Here is a 23,285-nt window from a genome sequence, read left to right on the forward strand (position 1 = left end):
CAAAATTTGTGCTTATAATATAATATAGCAGCTCAATGCAGTCTGACCTGCCGCTAGATCGAGTAATTGCATTTGATACAATGATAATCATTAATGATAAACGTGTAGATGCCCAAAATATAGTCACTACTGTCAAGTCCGCAATAGAATTTGACAGCGTATGTCTATGTGAAATGAATGAGGTCAAAGTTGAAACCACACGCCTGAAAACCACGTGGAAATTTGGTTGGAACTCCTGTTAGCAAGGGAAAAAATGTATGCTAAGCAAAAGTTTTGTACTTAGCAGCTCTAGGGCCAAGGTGGCTATGAACCAAAGATTGTGGTTGTAGTATGGGCAGGCACTATAAACCGAGTATGAGGACAGAAGATGTTTTATAAAAGGATGGATAACCGGACCGTAAAAGTGGCACTCGTAATGCATTATAATGCAGGATGCAGGGAAACGCGTAGGATTAGAGAGCAATTCGCATGATGCAACTAATTACGGGCATTTAAAGAATACAAGACCAAAGGTAAGATGTTTTCAAAATAGGTATAATGGAGGCTGTGGAGAAAAACAGGTTGGCCACAAACCACTGCATTGAGATAGTTTTTGTAACCGATACATAGGCCAATATATAAACTTATTGACTGAAATAAATGTGTATTAAAAACATTTTATTTACAAAATATACAACCAATAAATTCTTCAGCAGAAGTAAAATGGATGCCGTAATATTAATGGGAAGTTATTTAAAGGCAGTGGACACTATTGGTAATTACTCAAAATAATTATTGGCATAAAATCTTTGTTGGTAAACGATTAGTGGGGAGAGGTTCCCTCTGAAGGAACGTAGTTTTCGATAAAGAATTTCCACAAAATTTGATTTCGTGACCTCAGATTTAGAATTTGAGGTCTCGAAATGAAGCATCTGAAAGCACAAAACTTCGTGTTTCAAGGGTTTTAATTCTTTTATTATTACCTCGCAACTTCGACGACCGGTTGAGCTCAAATTATTTTCACAGGTTTATTTAATGCACATGTTGAGAACAGCAATTACCAGTGTTGTGTGGTCGAAGCGTTGGACAATAATATTGACATAAATTGAAGACAGCGCCCGCAGCGTTGAGTTTGTAGGACACAATTAAAAAAGAAAAAGTTGTACGCCCATATTGTGCAAGTTTTAAGTGTTTTTTTTTAACTCTAAATTTTTGTTTTCAAACATTCAATATATTTTGAAGGCTTATGTCTCGAGTGAAGTATAATTTTCGATGAATTTTGATGACCATTCTCCCCTCAAAAAGGGTTAACCATTTGCATTCATTTATCTTAAAGGTGTCTAAGATGGGGTAGGGTAATAGGTTGGGATAAGTCGATCATGTGACCCTCATTAAAAAGGGTGACACTGCACCGGAATGTTTTCATTTTTGTGTCAGAATTTTCAAACTTCAAGAGTTATATATTAAAATAATAGCTGGATTCAACTTTTGAGATGCCTTAGTTATTAAAAACAACCACTTAGACAGTGTTATCTCAAGCCTTTAATACTGCGATTGTGCTTTATGAAAGAAAACCAAACTATTTATTTTTTGGATGAATTTCGAGATAAAATGCAAGGGTTTACCAATGTCCTATTCTTTCAAATTCATGATGACAACATAAAAATACAAACAATTTTTGTAAATGATTTTGAATGAATTTTGATTCAAAGTGCAAGACCCATTGCATTTTTCTACATAGTAACAAGAATTATTACAAGTTGAAACAAAAACAAGTTCAAAACCACACAAAATTAATAAACACTTCAATTGGATGGATTCTGAGGCAGATTTTATGACTTTTATTTATCATTTTTTTGAAATAATTAAAATAAACTATTATCAACCTCCATATTATTGAAACTTGTAAATTACTGATGTGGTTTTAATTGGGTCTCTGTATGTTCCGATCCAGTTCCAAGTCTACAGAAAAGACCAATCAAAAATAATAGGCAAATGTATCATTATAAACAATACTCGAAAAATACATCCACAACAAACATATTTCACAGTTAATCATTATTTGATCACATTCTTTTTGCGTAGAATTTGATTATCACTTTTCTACTGAAAACCGGTTACAAGTTGTTCTATCAAATTTCTGCTAAGTAAATATTTTCTGTGGTTCGCAAGTTATATTCTGTGTAAAATGTTCAGTTTAATCAAAATTTTGATAAATTTTTGAGATGCTGTTTCTTGCTCTAAAATGACACATAATAGGCCTGCTGATGCCTTTGATATAACTTCAACCAATAAATAAGCTCTATTTTGGGTAATATTTATATTTGAATAGGCCCGAAACTGAAATCTAAATTTGGACAATCTTTGGGTTGTGATTTTATGCTTTAAGATGCAGTAGGTCCCTATGATGCCAGAATATGACCCAATAAATAAGCTATAGGCCTGCAGTGAAATATTGGTATTTAGAAAATAGGCCCATAGGTATCTAGTATTTTGGTATCATTGACTTTGTGATTGTATCTTTTGTAATAAGTATTCCATTTGATATTTGATAACAGGCTGGCCTCTCGCTGTCCGTTTACTCAACTTCTTGTGCGTTGCTTCCTTTTTCTCTCTATGTTTCTTTAAAGCTTCCTCCCGCGATTTCCGTCTTGCAGCCTTCTCCTGAAAAAAAAAAAATAAAATAAATAAAATATATTGACAAAAGAATATTCACATTTCTAACACCCCATACAATTAATATTCTGCCTTTTCATTGGTTTAGAGTGTATCGCATGATTTGTCTTAGTTTGACTAGAAACGGCACCGTGTGATAATGCATCGTTTGCCGACGTGCAGTACCCAGACGTCTTTTTTAGATTGTAGATTGGCGAAACCTTTGCCTAAACAGTTTGAGCTTACTTGTAATTGTTTATGATGTTCTTGAACTTGTTTCTGTCGTATTCTCTCTGTATCACTGTAGCGATTGAATCCTTTCTTTATTTCTTCACTTTGTTTCCTGCGTCCTCCTCTCTGCATCTTGTCTTTGTTATAAACGCTTTGTGTGTTCCTTCTCTGTTCGCTTCTTGAAACATAAAACAAAACAGACACAATATCAATCAGAATGCTTCAGGCCTGGAATTACATGGAGGCCATATGGAGGCCATCAGGCCATGGCCTGCGATGCCCCCGGTCTTGGCCTTGTTGTCCCATAGACTTTTAGATTTTTTATAATGGAAGTGCCCTTTGCAAAATGAAACTAACCTTGCCCTTTCAAAGATGAAACTCTGGTCCTGATGCTCATTTTTTTTTCTTTTCTTTTATTATAATATTATTCCCAACAGGCACATAAGGTGAGTGCTAATTAGGCTTCACTTTTAAAAACTGATTTGGGCTACCAACCCAAATCAACTGTGCTGGGGGCACAACACAAATAATGGAGCTGAAACAGGGTTACTTCTGTCACAGCCCGTAAGGATGTAGGCATGGGTATCATCCACTAGGAGGCTGGCAAGGTTTTAGCCAGGATTTGGTAAAAGGGTGTCCAAATTTGCTGGAAATTTTAAAACTGGGTGTCCAAATTGTTCACCTACAATAAATTTACATGTAAATGACAGATGAAACAGGGTGTCCAAATTAAAAACAGGGTGTCCAAAAGACACCCAGACACCCCTCTGGCTAACACTATGGAGGCTGGCTGGTAGAGCAGAATGCACTAGGAGAGGGCTACTGCCACCAGGGGCATGTTGCCACCTACTCCTGGGGCTGAAACAGGGTAACCCCCTTCACAGTCTGTAATGATGAAGGCTTTGGTATCATCCACTAGGAGCCTGGCTGGTAGAGCAGAATGCACTACTACCTTCCCAACTTTGTACAAGGCAGTTATGATTGGATGCCTTGCTCAAGGACACAAGCGTCATGACTGGGATTTGAACCCAAACTCTGTCGCTGACAGCACCATATACAAAATAATAGAAGAAAAAAAATGTATTGTCACACATTAAAGTAAAACTAACTCAAGACAAAAGCCGTACTCACTTTCTGTAATGGGTTGTTTTCTCTTTATCTTTCTCCTCTGTTTGGTTCATGGAAGGTTGCTTCGATGGGTGTTCATTATCAACATGTGCTTCACTCAGTCTTGTTTTACGCATCAGTTTTTTATAACAGCTCACAATTTTACGTTTCCTTTTATCTGCATAACCTTGCCCTGTGATTCAATCAAAAACGAAATACATTACAAAGTGGCAAACATGGAACAATTTAAAGAAGTCGGAACATTGAATACTAAAAATGCAATACAAGAAATAGTTGAGTGTGGTTGACATAATATTTAGACATTTTCTTCCTATTTATCGACACCATCATGATCATGCAAAGGTTCAAACAATACTTGATTGAGAATAAGATCATCAAGGGCCACCATGCCCCCTCCCCTTAAAAAAAAATAGTTAGAAAAAAGGTTGTTCTTAAATACAAAAAAGGTAGGCTACCCTTCTGAAGTTCTGCAGAAAAAAAGCATGACTTGGTTTTGTCGTGAGAAATGTCAACCTAAATCTAATTAAAACACACCTCTTGCTCGTTCTGTATTCTGGTCAGCTGAAACACGGTCACGTGGGATGAACTAATAGTCTATTAATCGCGCGTGCGTGTTTTGTGGGAACTAGCGGGCACTACTCTTTGAAAATAGTGCCCGGTTACAGCGCCCTCTCTTGACTTGAACCGTGAACAGCAACTACAAAACTTCGAGCTCTGTTATAAAACACATATTGACTGGTATAATAATTCGGTATTAACTAGTGTACCTCTATTCCCTCTCAGGCATGCGAGTGACCAGATCCAGAAGAGGGGCCTCGGGAAATAGGTCGCTCTTCGGAAGTTCTGGTCACTCAACAAAGTCCCTCGGCTCGGGAATAGACGTACACTAGTTACCTCATGAGTCATTGCCAGTCAATTTGGATATGTGTATACTAATACTTACCAATATTATTAATACTTGCACAAACTGAACTAAATAGTCATTATCACTCAGTTACTTAAGTTATAATAGAGAGCTACTACTATCCTTGTACATGTAATTGTAACAAACAGTATCAGTCACTCAGTGAGTCAGTGTCACTGTCACTAGGGATGTCACTCAGTGAGTCAGTGTCACTGTCACTAGGGATGTCACTAGTGTCACTGTCATGGTCAGTGCTCACTTGACTTGACTCACTACTCAGTCTGACTCGGTCTGAGTTCGTGGCCGGCGGGGCGGACTCACCTTCACGTGTGTTTCCAATCACATGATTCTCATGTTTTTTGTTCGATTTATAACCTCCATATGTTGCTTTCTTTCTGGCCTCCATTTTATAAATTTAAATAAATCAAAACATACAATTGATAACTGTTTGTGTTTTACAAGAAATCATTCACCCATGGAAACGAAGTTAATCGTCAACATCATTATCAATAGTCACCGTGCAGCAGACTCTATCTCCTTCTAAATAGTCTGCAGACTTTTACATTCTGGTCGGGAAATCTACAACAACGATACCAGGAACAAGACATTAATCGCTTAATCCTAAAGGAGGGCGACCGTCGGAGGGCGCTGCTCATTAACCTTCCGCATACTCGGGCGAGCGCGTAAAGCTTTGTACGTGGTCTACTGCCTGTCTGCTGTGATCAATTTGATACAATAGGGTGCGTTCGTTTAGCTTCCCCCGGTCGACCCCGGGGTTTGGCGTATTTTTTCCCAGGACGAACGTGTGCAGATAATTACCCACATTCGTCCTGGAAAAAAAAAAACGCAACACACCGGGGTCGACCCAGGGAAGCTGCGAACGCACCCATAGCTATCAGTTAGACTGGGCCCCTGTTTTTATTCGCAACAGTACACTCCTGTCACATCCGCAATACGCCTCTCTTAATACTTACTCATCCCATGACGCCATAAATCTTACCCAAAATTAGGCTATGGGCGCACGTTCCCGATCACTAGCAGTGGCTGCGCCCATCGCCTCGTTTTAAGTTAGCATTGTGACGTACCTAGTGCAAATTAAGGTTGCGTTCGTTTTAGCTTCCCTGGGTCGACCCCGATGTTGCGTATTTTATTTGTTTTCCAGGACGAACGTGGGCACACAATTACCCCACGCTCGTCCTCGAAGGAATATGAGTCCAGGCTTTTTTTCAATGAATATATTTGTTTCTCTCCAATGTTCACCTCGTGCCGTGTGTATCATGCATTAAATGCCTTACATCGCGGGGGTGTGTCGGTTCCACTCCCTGACCTCTAGCCTCGCTTTGAAAATCTCCATAGCAGTAAGTTTAGTACGAGAGGAAAGCCCTTGAAATTGTCATTCCAGTGGTGCTAAACTTGTTAAGATTGAGTAATGATTTGGGGTCAAATTTATCCGTCAAACTTTTGACTGTCTTTGTGCACAAAAATCCCGTAGTGAGGCTTTTTGAGTTCGTTTCGGAGCACAGCTGCCTACTTGTCCTTTTCGGTATCAAGAACTCTGGAAGCCGCCCTAAAACTTTGAAATTCGTATGCAGGGATATGCCAGGATGATTTAGGTACAAATTCTGTTTCTCTAGCATTTTTAGTTCCAGAAAGAATCAAAAGTATAGCTAAAGGTTTTAATAAGTCCGGGCTTTTTTTTCAATGAATATTTTTTTTTTTCTCCAATGTTCACCACGTGCCGTGTGTATCATGCATTAAATGCCTTACATTTCGGGGGTGTGTCGGTTCCACTCCCTGACCTCTAGCCTCGCTTTGAAAATCACCATAGCACTAAGTTTAGTACGAGAGGAAAGCCCTTGAAATTGTCATTCCAGTGGTGCTAAACTTATTAAGATTGAGTAATGATTTGGGGTCAAATTTATCCGTCGAACTTTTGTTTTTCTTTGTGCACAAAAATCCCGTAGTGAGGCTTGTTGAGTTCGTTTCGGAGCATAGCTGCCTACTTGTCATTTTCGGCATCAAGAACTCTGGAAGCCGCCCTAAAACTGTGAAATTCGTATGCATGGATATGCCAGGATGATTTAGGTACAAATTATGTTTCTCTAGCATTTTTAGTTCCAGAATGAATCAAAAGTATAGCTGAAGGTTTTTATAAGTCCGGGCTTTTTTTTCATTGAATATATTTTTTTTCTCCAATGTTCACCACGTGCCGTGTGTATCATGCATTAAAATGGCTTACATCTCGGGGGTGTGTCGGTTCCACTCCCTGACCTCTAGTCTCGCTTTGAAAATCACCATAGCACTAAGTTTAGTACGAGAGGAAAGCCCTTGAAATTGTCATTCCAGTGGTGCTAAACTTGTCAAGATTGAGTAATGATTTGGGGTCAAATTTATCCGTCGAACGTTTGTTTTTCTTTGTGCACAAAAATCCCGTAGTTAGGCTTGTTGAGTTCGTTTCGGAGCATAGCTGCCTACTTGTCATTTTCGGTATCAAGACTTCTGGAAGCCGCCCTAAAACTTTGAAATTCGTATGCAGGGATATGCCAGGATGATTTAGGTACAAATTCTGTTTCTCTAGCATTTTTAATCCAGAATGAATCAAAAGTATAGCTGAAGGTTTTTATAAGTCCGGGCTTTTTTTCATTGAATATGTTTTTTTTCTCCAATGTTCATCACGTGCCGTGTGTAACATGCATTAATTGCCTTACATCTCGGGGGTGTGTCGGTTACATTCCCTGACCTCTAGCTTCGTTTTGAAAATCACCATAGCACTAAGTTTAGTACGAGAGGAAAGCCCGTGAAATTTTCATTCCACTGGTGCTAAACTTGTTAAGATTGAGTAATGATTTGGGGTTAAATTTATCCGTCGAACGTTTGATTTTCTTTGTGCACAAAAATCCCGTAGTGAGGCTTGTTGAGTTCGTTTCGGAGCATAGCTGCATACTTGTCATTTTCGGCATCAAGAACTCTGGAAGCCGCCCTAGAACTTTGAAATTCGTATGCAGGGATATGCCAGGATGATTTAGGTACAAATTCTGTTTCTCTAGCATTTTTAGTTCCAGAATGAATCAAAAGTATAGCTGAAGGTTTTTATAAGTCCGGGCTTTTTTTTCAATGAATATATTTTTTTCGCCAATGTTCACCACGTGCCGTGTGTATCATGCATTAATTGCCTTACATATCGGGGGTGTGTCGGTTCCACTCCCTGACCTCTAGCCTCGCTTTGAAAATCTCCATAGCAGTAAGTTTAGTACGAGAGGAAAGCCCTTGAAATTGTCATTCCAGTGGTGCTAAACTTGTTAAGATTGAGTAATGATTTGGGGTCAAATTTATCCGTCGAACTTTTGTTTTTCTTTGTGCACAAAAATCCCGTAGTGAGGCTTTTTGAGTTCGTTTCGGAGTATAGCTGCATACTTGTCATTTTCGGCATCAAGAACTCGGGAAGCCGCCCTAAAACTTTGAAATTCGTATGCAGGGATATGCCAGGATGATTTAGGTACAAATTCTGTTTCTCTAGCATTTTTAGTTCCAGAATGAATCAAAAGTATAGCTGAAGGTTTTTATAAGTCCGGGCTTTTTTTTATTGAATAGGTTTTTTTTCTCCAATGTTCATCACATGCCGTGTGTATCATGCATTAATTGCCTTACATCTCGGGGGTGTGTCGGTTACATTCCCTGACCTCTAGCTTCGTTTTGAAAATCACCATAGCACTAAGTTTAGTACGAGAGGAAAGCCCGTGAAATTGTCTTTCCAGTGGTGCTAAACTTGTTAAGATTGAGTAATGATTTGGGGTCAAAATTGTACGTCGAACTTTTCATTTTCTTTGTACACAAAAATCCCGTAGTGAGGCTTGTTGAGTTTGTTTTGGAGCATAGCTGCATACTTGTCATTTTCGGTATCAAGAACTCTGGAAGCCGCCCTAAAACTTTGAAATTCGTATGCAGGGATATGCCAGGATGATTTAGGTACAAATTCCGTTTCTCTAGCATTTTTAGTTCCAGAATGAATCAAAAGTATAGCTGAAGGTTTTTATAAGTCCGGGCTTTTTTTCATTGAATATATTTTTTTCTCCAATGTTCACCACGTGCCGTGTGTATCATGCATTAAATGCCTTACATCTCGGGGGTGTGTCGGTTCCACTCCCTGACCTCTAGTCTCGCTTTAAAAATCACCATAGCACTAAGTTTAGTACGAGAGCAAAGCCCTTGAAATTGTCATTCCAGTGGTGCTAAACTTGTTAAGATTGAGTAATGATTTGGGGTCAAATTTATCCTTCGAACTTTTGATTTTCTTTGTGCACAGAAATCCCGCAGTGAGGCTTGTTGAGTTTGTTTCGGAGCACAGCTGCCTACTTGTCATTTTCGGCATCAAGACCTCTGGAAGCCGCCCTAGTACTGTGAAATTCGTATGCAGGGACATGCCAGGATGATTTAGGTAAAATTTTTGTTTTTCTAGCATTTTTAGTTCCAGAATTAATCAAAAGTATAGCTGAAGGTTTTTATAAGTCCAGGCTTTTTGTTCAATAAATATATTTTTTTTCTCCAATGTTCACCACGTGCCGTGTGTATCATGCATTAATTGCCTTACATATCGGGGGTGTGTCGGTTCCACTCCCTGACCTCTAGCCTCGCTTTGAAAATCACCAGAGCACTAAGTTTAGTACGAGAGGAAAGCCCTTGAAATTGTCATTCCAGTGGTGCTAAACTTGTTAAGTTTGAGTGATGATTTTGCATCACATTTTTCCGTCGAACTTTTGATTTTCTTTGTGCACAAAAATCCCGTAGTGAGGCTTGTTGAGTTCGTTTCGGAGCACAGCTGCCTACTTGTCGTTTTCGGCATCAATAACTCTGGAAGCCGCCCTAAAAATTTGTAATTCGTATGCAGGGATATGCCAGGATGATTAAGGTACAAATTCTGTTTCTCTAGCATTTTTAGTTCCAGAATGAATCAAAAGTATAGCTGAAGGTATTTATAAGTCCAGGCTTTTTTTCATTGATTATATATTTTTTTTTCCAATGCTCACCACGTGCCGTGTGTATCATGCATTAAAATGGCTTACATCTCGGGGGTGTGTCGGTTACATTCCCTGACCTCTATCTTCGTTTTGAAAATCACCATAGCACTAAGTTTAGTACGAGAGGAAAGCCCTTGAAATTGTCATTCCAGTGGTGCTAAACTTGTTAAGATTGAGTAATGATTTGGGGTCAAATTTATCCGTCAAACTTTTGATTTTCTTTGTGCACAAAAATCCCGTAGTGAGGCTTGTTGAGTTCGTTTCGGAGCATAGCTGCATACTTGTCATTTTCGGTATCAAGAACTCTGGAAGCCGCCCTAAAACTTTGAAATTCGTATGCAGGGATATGCCAGGATGATTTAGGTACAAATTCTGTTTCTCTAGCATTTTTAGTTCCAGAATGAATCAAAAGTATAGCTGAAGGTTTTCATAAGTCCGGTCTTTTTGTTCAATGAATATATTTTTTTTCTCCAATGTTCATCACGTGCCGTGTGTATCATGCTTTAAATGCCTTACATCTCGGGGGTGTGTCGGTTCCACTCCCTGACCTCTAGCCTCGCTTTGAAAATCACCATAGCACTAAGTGTAATACGAGAGGAAAGCCCTTGAAACTGTCATTCAAGTGGTGCTAAACTTGTTAAGAATGAGTAATGATTTGGGGTCAAATTTATCCGTCGAACTTTTGTTTTTCTTTGTGCACAAAAATCCCGTAGTGAGGCTTGTTGAGTTCGTTTCGGAGCATAGCTGCATACTTGTCATTTTCGGTATCAAGAACTCTGGAAGCCGCCCTAAAACTTTGAAATTCGTATGCAGGGATATGCCAGGATGATTTAGGTACAAATTCTGTTTCTCTAGCATTTTTAGTTCCAGAATGAATCAAAAGTATAGCTGAAGGTTTTTATAAGTCCGGGCTTTTTTTTCAATGAATATATTTTTTTCTCCAATGTTCACCACGTGCCGTGTGTATCATGCATTAAATGCCTTGCATCTCGGGTGTGTGTCGGTTACACCCCCTGACCTCTAGCTTCGCTTTAAGAATATCAATTGCAATAAGTTTAGTACGAGAGGAAAGGCCTTAAAATTTTCATTCCATTGGTGCTAAACTTGTAAGGATTGAGTAATGATTTGGGGTCAAATTTATCCGTCGAACTTTTGATTTTCTTTGTGCACAAAAATCCCGTAGTGAGGCTTGTTGAGTTCGTTTCGGGGCATAGCTGCCCACTTGTCATTTTCGGTATCAAGAACTCTGGAAGCCGCCCTAAAACTTTGAAATTCGTATGCAGGGATATGCCAGGATGATTTAGGTACAAATTCTGTTTCTCTAGCATTTTTAGTTCCAGAATTAATTAAAAGTATAGCTGAAGGTTTTTATAAGTCCGGGCTTTTTTTTCAGTGAATATATTTTTTTTCTCCAAAGTTCACCACGTGCCGTGTGTATCATGCATTAAATGCCTTACATCTCGGGGGTGTGTCGGTTCCACTCCCTGACCTCTAGCCTCGCTTTGAGAATCCCAATGGCACTAAGTTTAGTACGAGAGGAAAGCCATTGAAGTTTTCATTCCACTGGTGCTAAACTTGTTAAGATTGAGTAATGATTTGGGGTCAAATTTATCCGTCAAACTTTTGATTTTCTTTGTGCACAAAAATCCCGTAGTGAGGCTTGTTGAGTTTGTTTCGGAGCATAGCAGCATACTTGTCATTTTCGGTATCAAGAACTCTGGAAGCCGCCCTAAAACTTTGAAATTCGTATGCAGGGATATGCCAGGATGATTTAGGTACAAATTCTGTTTCTCTAGCATTTTTAGTTCCAGGATTAATTAAAAGTATAGCTGAAGGTTTTTATAAGTCCGGGCTTTTTTTTCAGTGAATATATTTTTCTTCTCCAATGTTCACCACGTGCCGTGTGTATCATGCATTAAATGCCTTACATCTCGGGGGTGTGTCGGTTCCACTCCCTGACCTCTAGCCTCGCTTTGAGAATCCCAATGGCACTAAGTTTAGTACGAGAGGAAAGCCATTGAAGTTATCATTCCACTGGTGCTAAACTTGTTAAGATTGAGTAATGATTTGGGGTCAAATTTATCCGTCAAACTTTTGATTTTCTTTGTGCACAAAAATCCCGTAGTGAGGCTTGTTGAGTTTGTTTCGGAGCATAGCAGCATACTTGTCATTTTCGGTATCAAGAACTCTGGAAGCCGCCCTAAAACTTTGAAATTCGTATGCAGGGATATGCCAGGATGATTTAGGTACAAATTCTGTTTCTCTAGCATTTTTAGTTCCAGAATTAATTAAAAGTATAGCTGAAGGTTTTTATAAGTCCGGGCTTTTTTTTCAGTGAATATATTTTTTTTCTCCAGTGTTCACCACGTGCCGTGTGTATCATGCATTAAATGCCTTACATCTCGGGGGTGTGTCGCTTCCACTCCCTGACCTCTAGTCTCGCTTTGAAAATCACCATAGCACTAAGTTTAGTACGAGAGGAAAGCCCTTAAAATTGTCATTCCAGTGGTGCTAAACTTGTCAAGATTGAGTAATGATTTGGGGTCAAATTTATCCGTCGAACTTTTGTTTTTCTTTGTGCACAAAAATCCCGCAGTGAGGCTTGTTGAGTTCGTTTCGGAGCATAGCTGCCTACTTGTCATTTTCGGTATCAAGAACTCTGGAAGCCGCCCTAAAACTTTGAAATTCGTATGCAGGGAAATGCCAGGATGATTTAGGTACAAATTCTGTTTCTCTAGCATTTTTAGTTCCAGAATGAATCAAAAGTATAGCTGAAGGTTTTTATAAGTCCGGGCTTTTTTTTCAATGAATATATTTTTTTTCTCCAATGTTCACCACGTGCCGTGTGTATCATGCATTAAATGCCTTACATCTCGGGGGTGTGTCGGTTCCACTCCCTGACCTCTAGTCTCGCTTTCAAAATCACCATAGCACTAAGTTTAGTACGAGAGGAAAGCCCTTAAAATTGTCATTCCAGTGGTGCTAAACTTGTCAAGATTGAGTAATGATTTGGGGTCAAATTGATCCGTCGAACTTTTGTTTTTCTTTGTGCACAAAAATCCCGTAGTGAGGCTTGTTGAGTTCGTTTCGGAGCTTAGCTGCCTACTTGTCATTTTAGGTATCAAGAACTCTGGAAGCCGCCCTAAAACTTTGAAATTCGTATGCAGGGATATGCCAGGATGATTTAGGTACAAATTTTGTTTCTCTAGCATTTTTAGTTCCAGAAAGAATCAAAAGTATAGCTGAAGGTTCTTATAAGTCCGGGCTTTTTTTTCATTGAATATATTTTTTTTCTCCAATGTTCACCACGTGCCGTGTGTATCATGCATTAAATGCCTTACAACTCGGGGGTGTGTCGGTTCCACTCCCTGACCTCTAGCCTCGCTTTGAGAATCCCAATGGCACTAAGCTTAGTACGAGAGGAAAGCCATTGAATTTTTCATTCCACTGGTGCTAAACTTGTTAAGATTGAGTAATGATTTGGGGTCAAATTTATCCGTCAAACTTTTGATTTTCTTTGTGCACAAAAATCCCGTAGTGAGGCTAGTTGAGTTTGTTTCGGAGCATAGCAGCATACTTGTAATTTTCGGTATCAAGAACTCTGGAAGCCGCCCTAAAACTTTGAAATTCGTATGCAGGATATGCCAGGATGATTTAGGTACAAATTCTGTTTCTCTAGCATTTTTAGTTCCAGAATTAATTAAAAGTATAGCTGAAGGTTTTTATAAGTCCGGGCTTTTTTTTCAGTGAATATATTTTTTTTCTCCAATGTTCACCACGTGCCGTGTGTATCATGCATTAAATGCCTTACATCTCGGGGGTGTGTCGGTTCCACTCCCTGACCTCTAGCCTCGCTTTGAGAATCCCAATGGCACTAAGTTTAGTACGAGAGGAAAGCCATTGAAGTTATCATTCCACTGGTGCTAAACTTGTTAAGATTGAGTAATGATTTGGGGTCAAATTTATCCGTCAAACTTTTGATTTTCTTTGTGCACAAAAATCCCGTAGTGAGGCTTGTTGAGTTTGTTTCGGAGCATAGCAGCATATTTGTCATTTTCGGTATCAAGAACTCTGGAAGCCGCCCTAAAACTTTGAAATTCGTATGCAGGGATATGCCAGGATGATTTAGGTACAAATTCTGTTTCTCTAGCATTTTTAGTTCCAGAATTAATTAAAAGTATAGCTGAAGGTTTTTATAAGTCCGGGCTTTTTTTTCAGTGAATATATTTTTTTTCTCCAATGTTCACCACGTGCCGTGTGTATCATGCATTAAATGCCTTACATCTCGGGGGTGTGTCGCTTCCACTCCCTGACCTCTAGTCTCGCTTTGAAAATCACCATAGCACTAAGTTTAGTACGAGAGGAAAGCCCTTAAAATTGTCATTCCAGTGGTGCTAAACTTGTCAAGATTGAGTAATGATTTGGGGTCAAATTTATCCGTCGAACTTTTGTTTTTCTTTGTGCACAAAAATCCCGTAGTGAGGCTTGTTGAGTTCGTTTCGGAGCATAGCTGCCTACTTGTCATTTTCGGTATCAAGAACTCTGGAAGCCGCCCTAAAACTTTGAAATTCGTATGCAGGGAAATGCCAGGATGATTTAGGTACAAATTCTGTTTCTCTAGCATTTTTAGTTCCAGAATGAATCAAAAGTATAGCTGAAGGTTTTTATAAGTCCGGGCTTTTTTTTCAATGAATATATTTTTTTTCTCCAATGTTCACCACGTGCCGTGTGTATCATGCATTAAATGCCTTACATCTCGGGGGTGTGTCGGTTCCACTCCCTGACCTCTAGTCTCGCTTTCAAAATCACCATAGCACTAAGTTTAGTACGAGAGGAAAGCCCTTAAAATTGTCATTCCAGTGGTGCTAAAGTTGTCAAGATTGAGTAATGATTTGGGGTCAAATTGATCCGTCGAACTTTTGTTTTTCTTTGTGCACAAAAATCCCGTAGTGAGGCTTGTTGAGTTCGTTTCGGAGCTTAGCTGCCTACTTGTCATTTTAGGTATCAAGAACTCTGGAAGCCGCCCTAAAACTTTGAAATTCGTATGCAGGGATATGCCAGGATGATTTAGGTACAAATTCTGTTTCTCTAGCATTTTTAGTTCCAGAATTAATTAAAAGTATAGCTGAAGGTTTTTATAAGTCCGGGCTTTTTTTTCATTGAATATATTTTTTTTCTCCAATGTTCACCACGTGCCGTGTGTATCATGCATTAAATGCCTTACATCTCGGGGGTGTGTCGGTTCCACTCCCTGACCTCTAGCCTCGCTTTGAGAATCCCAATGGCACTAAGTTTAGTACGAGAGGAAAGCCATTGAAGTTATCATTCCACTGGTGCTAAACTTGTTAAGATTGAGTAATGATTTGGGGTCAAATTTATCCGTCAAACTTTTGATTTTCTTTGTGCACAAAAATCCCGTAGTGAGGCTTGTTGAGTTTGTTTCGGAGCATAGCAGCATACTTGTCATTTTCGGTATCAAGAACTCTGGAAGCCGCCCTAAAACTTTGAAATTCGTATGCAGGGATATGCCAGGATGATTTAGGTACAAATTCTGTTTCTCTAGCATTTTTAGTTCCAGAATTAATTAAAAGTATAGCTGAAGGTTTTTATAAGTCCGGGCTTTTTTTTCAGTGAATATAGTTTTTTTTCTCCAATGTTCACCACGTGCCGTGTGTATCATGCATTAAATGCCTTACATCTCGGGGGTGTGTCGCTTCCACTCCCTGACCTCTAGTCTCGCTTTGAAAATCACCATAGCACTAAGTTTAGTACGAGAGGAAAGCCCTTAAAATTGTCATTCCAGTGGTGCTAAACTTGTCAAGATTGAGTAATGATTTGGGGTCAAATTTATCCGTCGAACTTTTGTTTTTCTTTGTGCACAAAAATCCCGTAGTGAGGCTTGTTGAGTTCGTTTCGGAGCATAGCTGCCTACTTGTCATTTTCGGTATCAAGAACTCTGGAAGCCGCCCTAAAACTTTGAAATTCGTATGCAGGGAAATGCCAGGATGATTTAGGTACAAATTCTGTTTCTCTAGCATTTTTAGTTCCAGAATGAATCAAAAGTATAGCTGAAGGTTTTTATAAGTCCGGGCTTTTTTTTCAATGAATATATTTTTTTTCTCCAATGTTCACCACGTGCCGTGTGTATCATGCATTAAATGCCTTACATCTCGGGGGTGTGTCGGTTCCACTCCCTGACCTCTAGTCTCGCTTTCAAAATCACCATAGCACTAAGTTTAGTACGAGAGGAAAGCCCTTAAAATTGTCATTCCAGTGGTGCTAAACTTGTCAAGATTGAGTAATGATTTGGGGTCAAATTGATCCGTCGAACTTTTGTTTTTCTTTGTGCACAAAAATCCCGTAGTGAGGCTTGTTGAGTTCGTTTCGGAGCTTAGCTGCCTACTTGTCATTTTAGGTATCAAGAACTCTGGAAGCCGCCCTAAAACTTTGAAATTCGTATGCAGGGATATGCCAGGATGATTTAGGTACAAATTCTGTTTCTCTAGCATTTTTAGTTCCAGAATGAATCAAAAGTATAGCTGAAGGTTTTTATAAGTCCGGGCTTTTTTGTTCAGTGAATATATTTTTTTTCTCCAATGTTCACCACGTGCCGTGTGTATCATGCATTAAATGCCTTACATCTCGGGGGTGTGTCGGTTCCACTCCCTGACCTCTAGCCTCGCTTTGAGAATCCCAATGGCACTAAGTTTAGTACGAGAGGAAAGCCATTGAAGTTATCATTCCACTGGTGCTAAACTTGTTAAGATTGAGTAATGATTTGGGGTCAAATTTATCCGTCAAACTTTTGATTTTCTTTGTGCACAAAAATCCCGTAGTGAGGCTTGTTGAGTTTGTTTCGGAGCATAGCAGCATACTTGTCATTTTCGGTATCAAGAACTCTGGAAGCCGCCCTAAAACTTTGAAATTCGTATGCAGGGATATGCCAGGATGATTTAGGTACAAATTCTGTTTCTCTAGCATTTTTAGTTCCAGAATTAATTAAAAGTATAGCTGAAGGTTTTTATAAGTCCGGGCTTTTTTTTCAGTGAATAATATAGTTTTTTTTCTCCAATGTTCACCACGTGCCGTGTGTATCATGCATTAAATGCCTTACATCTCGGGGGTGTGTCGCTTCCACTCCCTGACCTCTAGTCTCGCTTTGAAAATCACCATAGCACTAAGTTTAGTACGAGAGGAAAGCCCTTAAAATTGTCATTCCAGTGGTGCTAAACTTGTCAAGATTGAGTAATGATTTGGGGTCAAATTTATCCGTCGAACTTTTGTTTTTCTTTGTGCACAAAAATCCCGTAGTGAGGCTTGTTGAGTTCGTTTCGGAGCTTAGCTGCCTACTTGTCATTTTAGGTATCAAGAACTCTGGAAGCCGCCCTAAAACTTTGAAATTCGTATGCAGGGATATGCCAGGATGATTTAGGTACAAATTCTGTTTCTCTAGCATTTTTAGTTCCAGAATGAATCAAAAGTATAGCTGAAGGTTTTTATAAGTCCCGGCTTTTTTGTTCAGTGAATATATTTTTTTTCTCCAATGTTCACCACGTGCCGTGTGTATCATGCATTAAATGCCTTACATCTCGGGGGTGTGTCGGTTCCACTCCCTGACCTCTAGCCTCGCTTTGAGAATCCCAATGGCACTAAGCTTAGTACGAGAGGAAAGCCATTGAATTTTTCATTCCACTGGTGCTAAACTTGTTAAGATTGAGTAATGATTTGGGGTCAAATTTATCCGTCAAACTTTTGATTTTCTTTGTGCACAAAAATCCCGTAGTGAGGCTTGTTGAGTTTGTTTCGGAGCATAGCAGCATACTTGTCATTTTCGGTATCAAGAACTCTGGAAGCCGCCCTAAAACTTTGAAATTCGTATGCAGGGATATGCCAGGATGATTTAGGTACAAATTCTGTTTCTCTAGCATTTTTAGTTCCAGAATGAATCAAAAGTATAGCTGAAGGTTTTTATAAGTCCGGGCGTTTTTTCAGTTTTTTTCTCCAATGTTCACCACGTGCCGTGTGTATCATGCATTAAATGCCTTACATCTTTGGGGTGTGTCGGTTCCACTCCCTGACCTCTAGTCTCGCTTTGAAAATCACCATAGCACTAAGTTTAGTACGAGAGGAAAGCCCTTAAAATTGTCATTCCAGTGGTGCTAAAGTTGTCAAGATTGAGTAATGATTTGGGGTCAAATTTATCCGTCGAACTTTTGTTTTTCTTTGTGCACAAAAATCCCGTAGTGAGGCTTGTTGAGTTCGTTTCGGAGCTTAGCTGCCTACTTGTCATTTTAGGTATCAAGAACTCTGGAAGCCGCCCTAAAACTTTGAAATTCGTATGCAGGGATATGCCAGGATGATTTAGGTACAAATTCTGTTTCTCTAGCATTTTTAGTTCCAGAATGAATCAAAAGTATAGCTGAAGGTTTTTATAAGTCCGGGCTTTTTTTTCAATGAATATATTTTTTTTTCTCCAATGTTCACCACGTGCCGTGTGTATCATGCATTAAATGCCTTACATCTCGGGGGTGTGTCGGTTCCACTCCCTGACCTCTAGTCTCGCTTTCAAAATCACCATAGCACTAAGTTTAGTACGAGAGGAAAGCCCTTAAAATTGTCATTCCAGTGGTGCTAAAGTTGTCAAGATTGAGTAATGATTTGGGGTCAAATTTATCCGTCGAACTTTTGTTTTTCTTTGTGCACAAAAATCCCGTAGTGAGGCTTGTTGAGTTCGTTTCGGAGCTTAGCTGCCTACTTGTCATTTTAGGTATCAAGAACTCTGGAAGCCGCCCTAAAACTTTGAAATTCGTATGCAGGGATATGCCAGGATGATTTAGGTACAAATTCTGTTTCTCTAGCATTTTTAGTTCCAGAATGAATCAAAAGTATAGCTGAAGGTTTTTATAAGTCCGGGCTTTTTTTTCAGTGAATATAGTTTTTTTTCTCCAATGTTCACCACGTGCCGTGTGTATCATGCATTAAATGCCTTACATCTCGGGGGTGTGTCGCTTCCACTCCCTGACCTCTAGCCTCGCTTTGAGAATCCCAATGGCACTAAGCTTAGTACGAGAGGAAAGCCATTGAAGTTTTCATTCCACTGGTGCTAAACTTGTTAAGATTGAGTAATGATTTGGGGTCAAATTTATCCGTCAAACTTTTGATTTTCTTTGTGCACAAAAATCCCGTAGTGAGGCTTGTTGAGTTTGTTTCGGAGCATAGCAGCATACTTGTCATTTTCGGTATCAAGAACTCTGGAAGCCGCCCTAAAACTTTGAAATTCGTATGCAGGGATATGCCAGGATGATTTAGGTACAAATTCTGTTTCTCTAGCATTTTTAGTTCCAGAATGAATCAAAAGTATAGCTGAAGGTTTTTATAAGTCCGGGCGTTTTTTCAGTGAATATATTTTTTTCTCCAATGTTCACCACGTGCCGTGTGTATCATGCATTAAATGCCTTACATCTTTGGGGTGTGTCGGTTCCACTCCCTGACCTCTAGTCTCGCTTTGAAAATCACCATAGCACTAAGTTTAGTACGAGAGGAAAGCCCTTAAAATTGTCATTCCAGTGGTGCTAAAGTTGTCAAGATTGAGTAATGATTTGGGGTCAAATTTATCCGTCGAACTTTTGTTTTTCTTTGTGCACAAAAATCCTGTAGTGAGGCTTGTTGAGTTCGTTTCGGAGCTTAGCTGCCTACTTGTCATTTTAGGTATCAAGAACTCTGGAAGCCGCCCTAAAACTTTGAAATTCGTATGCAGGGATATGCCAGGATGATTTAGGTACAAATTCTGTTTCTCTAGCATTTTTAGTTCCAGAATGAATCAAAAGTATAGCTGAAGGTTTTTATAAGTCCGGGCGTTTTTTCAGTGAATATATTTTTTTCTCCAATGTTCACCACGTGCCGTGTGTATCATGCATTAAATGCCTTACATCTTTGGGGTGTGTCGGTTCCACTCCCTGACCTCTAGTCTCGCTTTGAAAATCACCATAGCACTAAGTTTAGTACGAGAGGAAAGCCCTTAAAATTGTCATTCCAGTGGTGCTAAAGTTGTCAAGATTGAGTAATGATTTGGGGTCAAATTTATCCGTCGAACTTTTGTTTTTCTTTGTGCACAAAAATCCTGTAGTGAGGCTTGTTGAGTTCGTTTCGGAGCTTAGCTGCCTACTTGTCATTTTAGGTATCAAGAACTCTGGAAGCCGCCCTAAAACTTTGAAATTCGTATGCAGGGATATGCCAGGATGATTTAGGTACAAATTCTGTTTCTCTAGCATTTTTAGTTCCAGAATTAATTAAAAGTATAGCTGAAGGTTTTTATAAGTCCGGGCTTTTCTTTCAGTGAATATATTTTTTTTCTCCAATGTTCACCACGTGCCGTGTGTATCATGCATTAAATGCCTTACATCTCGGGGGTGTGTCGGTTCCACTCCCTGACCTCTAGCCTCGCTTTGAGAATCCCAATGGCACTAAGTTTAGTACGAGAGGAAAGCCATTGAAGTTATCATTCCACTGGTGCTAAACTTGTTAAGATTGAGTAATGATTTGGGGTCAAATTTATCCGTCAAACTTTTGATTTTCTTTGTGCACAAAAATCCCGTAGTGAGGCTTGTTGAGTTTGTTTCGGAGCATAGCAGCATACTTGTCATTTTCGGTATCAAGAACTCTGGAAGCCGCCCTAAAACTTTGAAATTCGTATGCAGGGATATGCCAGGATGATTTAGGTACAAATTCTGTTTCTCTAGCATTTTTAGTTCCAGAATTAATTAAAAGTATAGCTGAAGGTTTTTATAAGTCCGGGCTTTTTTTTCAGTGAATATATTTTTTTTCTCCAATGTTCACCACGTGCCGTGTGTATCATGCATTAAATGCCTTACATCTCGGGGGTGTGTCGGTTCCACTCCCTGACCTCTAGCCTCGCTTTGAGAATCCCAATGGCACTAAGTTTAGTACGAGAGGAAAGCCATTGAAGTTATCATTCCACTGGTGCTAAACTTGTTAAGATTGAGTAATGATTTGGGGTCAAATTTATCCGTCAAACTTTTGATTTTCTTTGTGCACAAAAATCCCGTAGTGAGGCTTGTTGAGTTTGTTTCGGAGCATAGCAGCATACTTGTCATTTTCGGTATCAAGAACTCTGGAAGCCGCCCTAAAACATTGAAATTCGTATGCAGGGATATGCCAGGATGATTTAGGTACAAATTCTGTTTCTCTAGCATTTTTAGTTCCAGAATTAATTAAAAGTATAGCTGAAGGTTTTTATAAGTCCGGGCTTTTTTTTCAGTGAATATATTTTTTTTCTCCAATGTTCACCACGTGCCGTGTGTATCATGCATTAAATGCCTTACATCTCGGGGGTGTGTCGGTTCCACTCCCTGACCTCTAGCCTCGCTTTGAGAATCCCAATGGCACTAAGTTTAGTACGAGAGGAAAGCCATTGAAGTTATCATTCCACTGGTGCTAAACTTGTTAAGATTGAGTAATGATTTGGGGTCAAATTTATCCGTCAAACTTTTAATTTTCTTTGTGCACAAAAATCCCGTAGTGAGGCTTGTTGAGTTTGTTTCGGAGCATAGCAGCATACTTGTCATTTTCGGTATCAAGAACTCTGGAAGCCGCCCTAAAACATTGAAATTCGTATGCAGGGATATGCCAGGATGATTTAGGTACAAATTCTGTTTCTCTAGCATTTTTAGTTCCAGAATTAATTAAAAGTATAGCTGAAGGTTTTTATAAGTCCGGGCTTTTTTTTCAGTGAATATATTTTTTTTCTCCAATGTTCACCACGTGCCGTGTGTATCATGCATTAAATGCCTTACATCTCGGGGGTGTGTCGGTTCCACTCCCTGACCTCTAGCCTCGCTTTGAGAATCCCAATGGCACTAAGTTTAGTACGAGAGGAAAGCCATTGAAGTTATCATTCCACTGGTGCTAAACTTGTTAAGATTGAGTAATGATTTGGGGTAAAATTTATCCGTCAAACTTTTAATTTTCTTTGTGCACAAAAATCCCGTAGTGAGGCTTGTTGAGTTTGTTTCGGAGCATAGCAGCATACTTGTCATTTTCGGTATCAAGAACTCTGGAAGCCGCCCTAAAACTTTGAAATTCGTATGCAGGGATATGCCAGGATGATTTAGGTACAAATTCTGTTTCTCTAGCATTTTTAGTTCCAGAATTAATTAAAAGTATAGCTGAAGGTTTTTATAAGTCCGGGCTTTTCTTTCAGTGAATATATTTTTTTTCTCCAATGTTCACCACGTGCCGTGTGTATCATGCATTAAAAGCCTTACATCTCGGGGGTGTGTCGGTTCCACTCCCTGACCTCTAGCCTCGCTTTGAGAATCCCAATGGCACTAAGCTTAGTACGAGAGGAAAGCCATTGAATTTTTCATTCCACTGGTGCTAAACTTGTTAAGATTGAGTAATGATTTGGGGTCAAATTTATCCGTCAAACTTTTGATTTTCTTTGTGCACAAAAATCCCGTAGTGAGGCTTGTTGAGTTTGTTTCGGAGCATAGCAGCATACTTGTCATTTTCGGTATCAAGAACTCTGGAAGCCGCCCTAAAACATTGAAATTCGTATGCAGGGATATGCCAGGATGATTTAGGTACAAATTCTGTTTCTCTAGCATTTTTAGTTCCAGAATTAATTAAAAGTATAGCTGAAGATTTTTATAAGTCCGGGCTTTTTTTCAGTGAATATATTTTTTTTCTCCAATGTTCACCACGTGCCGTGTGTATCATGCATTAAATGCCTTACATCTCGGGGGTGTGTCGGTTCCACTCCCTGACCTCTAGCCTCGCTTTGAGAATCCCAATGGCACTAAGTTTAGTACGAGAGGAAAGCCATTGAAGTTATCATTCCACTGGTGCTAAACTTGTTAAGATTGAGTAATGATTTGGGGTCAAATTTATCCGTCAAACTTTTGATTTTCTTTGTGCACAAAAATCCCGTAGTGAGGCTTGTTGAGTTTGTTTCGGAGCATAGCAGCATACTTGTCATTTTCGGTATCAAGAACTCTGGAAGCCGCCCTAAAACTTTGAAATTCGTATGCAGGGATATGCCAGGATGATTTAGGTACAAATTCTGTTTCTCTAGCATTTTTAGTTCCAGAATTAATTAAAAGTATAGCTGAAGGTTTTTATAAGTCCGGGCTTTTTTTTTCAATGAATATATTTTTTTTCTCCAATGTTCACCACGTGCCGTGTGTATCATGCATTAAATGCCTTACATCTCGGGGGTGTGTCGGTTCCACTCCCTGACCTCTAGTCTCGCTTTGAAAATCACCATAGCACTAAGTTTAGTACGAGAGGAAAGCCCTTAAAATTGTCATTCCAGTGGTGCTAAACTTGTCAAGATTGAGTAATGATTTGGGGTC

General features: G+C 39.4%; 1 protein-coding gene across 1 annotated transcript; it reads right to left on the reverse strand.

Moving 5' to 3' along the window:
- Nucleotides 1–1,797: 1,797 nt before the first annotated feature.
- Nucleotides 1,798–5,461, reverse strand: LOC139953779 (thyroid transcription factor 1-associated protein 26-like). The gene is made up of 4 exons (XM_071953347.1): nucleotides 5,219–5,461; nucleotides 3,997–4,165; nucleotides 2,881–3,043; nucleotides 1,798–2,643 (listed from the first exon to the last, which is right to left on the reverse strand). Exons 1-4 carry the CDS (start codon nucleotides 5,301–5,303, stop codon nucleotides 2,479–2,481), a joined length of 582 nt encoding a protein of 193 aa, XP_071809448.1. The 5' UTR covers nucleotides 5,304–5,461; the 3' UTR covers nucleotides 1,798–2,478.
- Nucleotides 5,462–23,285: the final 17,824 nt, after the last annotated feature.

The sequence above is a fragment of the Asterias amurensis genome, chromosome 22, assembly GCF_032118995.1.
Source record: "Asterias amurensis chromosome 22, ASM3211899v1".
In the NCBI taxonomy this organism is placed as follows: Eukaryota; Metazoa; Echinodermata; class Asteroidea; order Forcipulatida; family Asteriidae; genus Asterias; species Asterias amurensis.

Bases quoted from the DNA above. Each gene is read 5' to 3' on its own strand.
- LOC139953779 (XM_071953347.1), bottom strand. From the start codon at position 5,303: ATGGAGGCCAGAAAGAAAGCAACATATGGAGGTTATAAATCGAACAAA. The intron at 4,166-5,218 runs GTGAGTCCGCCC...ATTGAATCACAG, and splicing joins GATTGGAAACACACGTGAAG to GGCAAGGTTATGCAGATAAA. The intron at 3,044-3,996 runs GTGAGTACGGCT...TTATGTTTCAAG, and splicing joins AAAACAACCCATTACAGAAA to AAGCGAACAGAGAAGGAACA.